The 3,488-nt window shown below is 38.1% G+C and overlaps 1 protein-coding gene across 1 annotated transcript in view; it reads right to left on the bottom strand.

Moving 5' to 3' along the window:
* The window catches only part of LOC109430349 (CLIP domain-containing serine protease B8-like), a 9,285-nt gene extending 6,221 nt beyond the window's left edge, over positions 1–3,064 (bottom strand). Inside the window, exons 1-2 of the mRNA XM_062846190.1 lie at positions 2,789–3,064; positions 2,242–2,722 (exon numbers count right to left, since the gene is read on the bottom strand). Coding sequence (XP_062702174.1) covers positions 2,242–2,722; positions 2,789–2,849 — 542 coding nt within the window. The 5' untranslated portion in view covers positions 2,850–3,064. The remainder of the gene's footprint in view (positions 1–2,241; positions 2,723–2,788) is intronic.
* Positions 3,065–3,488: the final 424 nt, after the last annotated feature.

Below are 3,488 nucleotides of genomic sequence, written 5' to 3' on the forward strand. Positions count from 1 at the left end.
ATCCTTGTTAAAAAGAACATAGAGTGCGTCAATATGCGCGGTACAAGGAACATAAATCAGCTTACCGTCACGGCGATCACAGAAGAATGAAACATATTTAAATGAGTGGTTAGCTATTGAACACTTATCTGAGAAGTAGACTTTCTACCACTGTTAAGACGTCATGCCAAGACGCCAAGCAGAAAACCAAGAAGATGAAGTATGAGCAAATTGAAGATCTAAATCAAGCTTGAAATATTTTAAAAAATTTCATAGGGTGCGGTACTATTTTGGCAGGGAATTCTGTTTTGAGCACTTTATACTTATAACCAAATAAAGTTAAAACCGATAGAGTTGATTTTTTTACATGGTGATATACGCATGTAAAGTATCTAGCCATGTGCAAAAGTTCAAATCAATAGGAAGCAATCGATGAAATACTAGATTGAAGGTGATGAACTGGATTCTTGTATGGTGAGATGATAAATTCTTCGTTTCTGCAATGAAATGGTGCAAACAGCGTGGGTGTTATGATTTCTTGACTAATTTGTTGTTGTTCGAGCAAAAGTTAGGGTAACTGTGTTGTTGAAGTTGAAAGAAATATACACTCCCGTTCAAAAGATTGGGGTCACCCCCTCAAAAACATGTCATTTTTTTAGGCCCATATCTCCGCCAATTTGCGTCCGATTTCAAAACCCTAGGTTTCATTCAAAAGATAATAAGTCAAAGAAACTTTGAACATGATTTAAAAGAAACTTTTTCAAAAAAAATTGTATGTAAACTTAACCCAAAGTTGCCAAATTTTCTAAAAAATGAATATAAACTTACGGCAGTGTCGCTGGAAGTTGGGTCGACCAAATTTTAAGATGAGAGCGGTAATATGACCCATTTTCGATTAGCTTTCAACTGCTTTTTACAGAACTTAGCTAAAAAATCTAGAAAAAAAGTTATTAAGTAAATTAATCCTTGATGTCATCGACCAAAAGTTTGGGGTCACCCCTCAACATGCTGTATCGGCCAAAAGTTTGGGGTCACTATAGTAAAACATGGAAAAGTGATTTGTTGATATCTTTGTCATCTTTCACTCAATTTTAATTCTTCTTGGCTTATTTGAAACAAAATGAATGATACTTACTGCATATACATTGAACCACACATATTTGTTGAAATTTACATACTAAAACTTAACGTAAAGTTGCCTCATTTTTTGAAGCGTGGTAAAATGTGCTAACTTTACATAACATTTTTATATACAAAAATCGTTAAATACGTTAAGTTGGAGACATCAAACGTAAATTTAGTTAATTATCTTTGAAATGAGCCAAAAATAATTAAAATTGAACTATAGATGACGAAGATATCACCAAATCACTTTTCCATGTTTTACGATAGTGACCCCAAACTTTTGGCCGATACAGCATGTTGAGGGGTGACCCCAAACTTTTGGTCGATGACATCAAGGATTAATTTACTTAATAACTTTTTTTTCTAGATTTTTTTAGCTAAGTTCTGTAAAAAGCAGTTGAAAGCTAATAGAAAATGGGCCATATTACCGCTCTCATCTTAAAACTTGGCCGACCCAACTTCCAGCGACACTGCCGTAAGTTTATATTCATTTTATAGAAAACTTGGCAACTTTGGGTTAAGTTTACATACAACATTTTTTGAAAAAGTTTCTTTTAAATTATGTTCAAAGTTTCTTTGACTTATTATCTTTTGAATGAAACCTAGGGTTTTGAAATCGGACGCAAATTGGCGGAGATATGGGCCTATAAAAATGACATGTTTTTGAGGGGGTGACCCCAAACTTTTGAACGGGAGTGTATAATATGTTCAACAGCACAGTTACCGAAACTTTTGCTCAAACAGCATCAAATCAGTCAAGAAATCATAGCACCCTCTAGCGTGCGCAGCTTTTTCTTTTTTCTCACTCACTCTCGTAAACAAACACGCGAAAGAAACAGATAATAGAGGGGGCAGTTTGCCCCCTCTTTATCTCGCTCTTTCTTGCGTTCAACAAAATGAACGAGCGAGAAAAAAGAAACGGCTGCGCACGCAAGTGATAGCACCCACGTTGTTTGCACCATTTCATTGCAGAAACGAAGAATTTATCATCTCACCATACAAGAATCCAGTTCATCACCATTTAGTACTTCACTGATTGCTTCCTATCGATACTGACTGCGCTCTAGGTGAAAATAGGACTCTCTACCAAAATGATCCCGCACCCTACCTCTTTCAGGTTATACCGGTTTTACTCACAGTGGTCCATGTCTATCGAAGCTCGTCCCAGTTAGACAATGCGCGGCTGTAATAACAAAATTTCTGCTGATCAGAACTCCTCCGCAACCTTGACGACCACCCCGGTAGATTAGCAGGGCAGCCCATGGGAAATCATCGATCTCAGCTATACGTCCATACACTTTGGGCACATACGGTGTCTGACTACCGCAATTGTCGTGTGCCCCGAACCGGAGCAATGAGGGGCCTTTTGGCACTCGTTCTCGTTTAGTATTCGCTGTCAGTTCAGGATTTCTATATGCACCACTGCTTGGACAACAGATTCCTGACTCCTCGTTATCCAGTGCACACTGTAAGGCTTTCACAAAGCTTAATCGACTAGCTGAACCTAGAGTGTCTCCTTTCGTGATATTTGCAAACGCTGGACACTCCTGCTCACTGACGCAAACGCCTTTTTCCAATTCATGAGGAACATCGCAACTGTAGTCCCCTACGTTTGTTTCTGCAACAATTAGAATTAAATAAATTAATCAAAGCCACTAGCAGACAAGATGAATTTCAAGCACACCTGCATGGGAAAAAGTTTTGCCGATCACCACCAACAGCGCCAGAAACCAAATTTGCGACATCTTCGTCTGAGGTACCACACTCGATTGAACGAGAAGTCGCTCGAACTGGTACCATTCGATCGAAGAAAAGAGGAATTTCAATTGCTGATCAGTCCCGGCGATCAAAAATGCTGATAGCCAATAAAGTTATTTATAATTTATATGCACAAATGGTCCCATGTGTAGCAGATAGCACAAATAGGATGGCAAATATGGGGCAAAATCTACGAAATAACTATTAATATACGTCAGGCCTACCTTTGATAAGAGTAGCAAAAATTTAAATTTTACAAAATAAAGCCCAGAACTGTGACGATAGTCGCGTTAGTATAGTTCTGATTTGAAATGCAAATTAAGGATAGATGCTGATTGTATCTACATATTTTTGAAACCATTTGTTTGCTAAATATGAACTCTGACCGCGGGGAATTTACAGAATAAAAAAGTTTAAAAAATAAAATTGATAAGATTTACATGGTGTGTTACCTACCTTGATACCTTGTTGGCAACAAAGTAACTTTACTTTAGCGCCGAGTATATGGTCGAGCAAAATCTTCCCGGATCTTCTTCAACGGCGTGCAGCTAGCGCGTTTGCGGCCCATAAAGCCCGAATAGGCCCACCCTATGCGAGGTTGGTAAACCATTCATCAAAACGTTTTA

This window comes from Aedes albopictus, chromosome 1 (genome assembly GCF_035046485.1).
Source record: "Aedes albopictus strain Foshan chromosome 1, AalbF5, whole genome shotgun sequence".
In the NCBI taxonomy this organism is placed as follows: domain Eukaryota; kingdom Metazoa; phylum Arthropoda; class Insecta; order Diptera; family Culicidae; genus Aedes; species Aedes albopictus.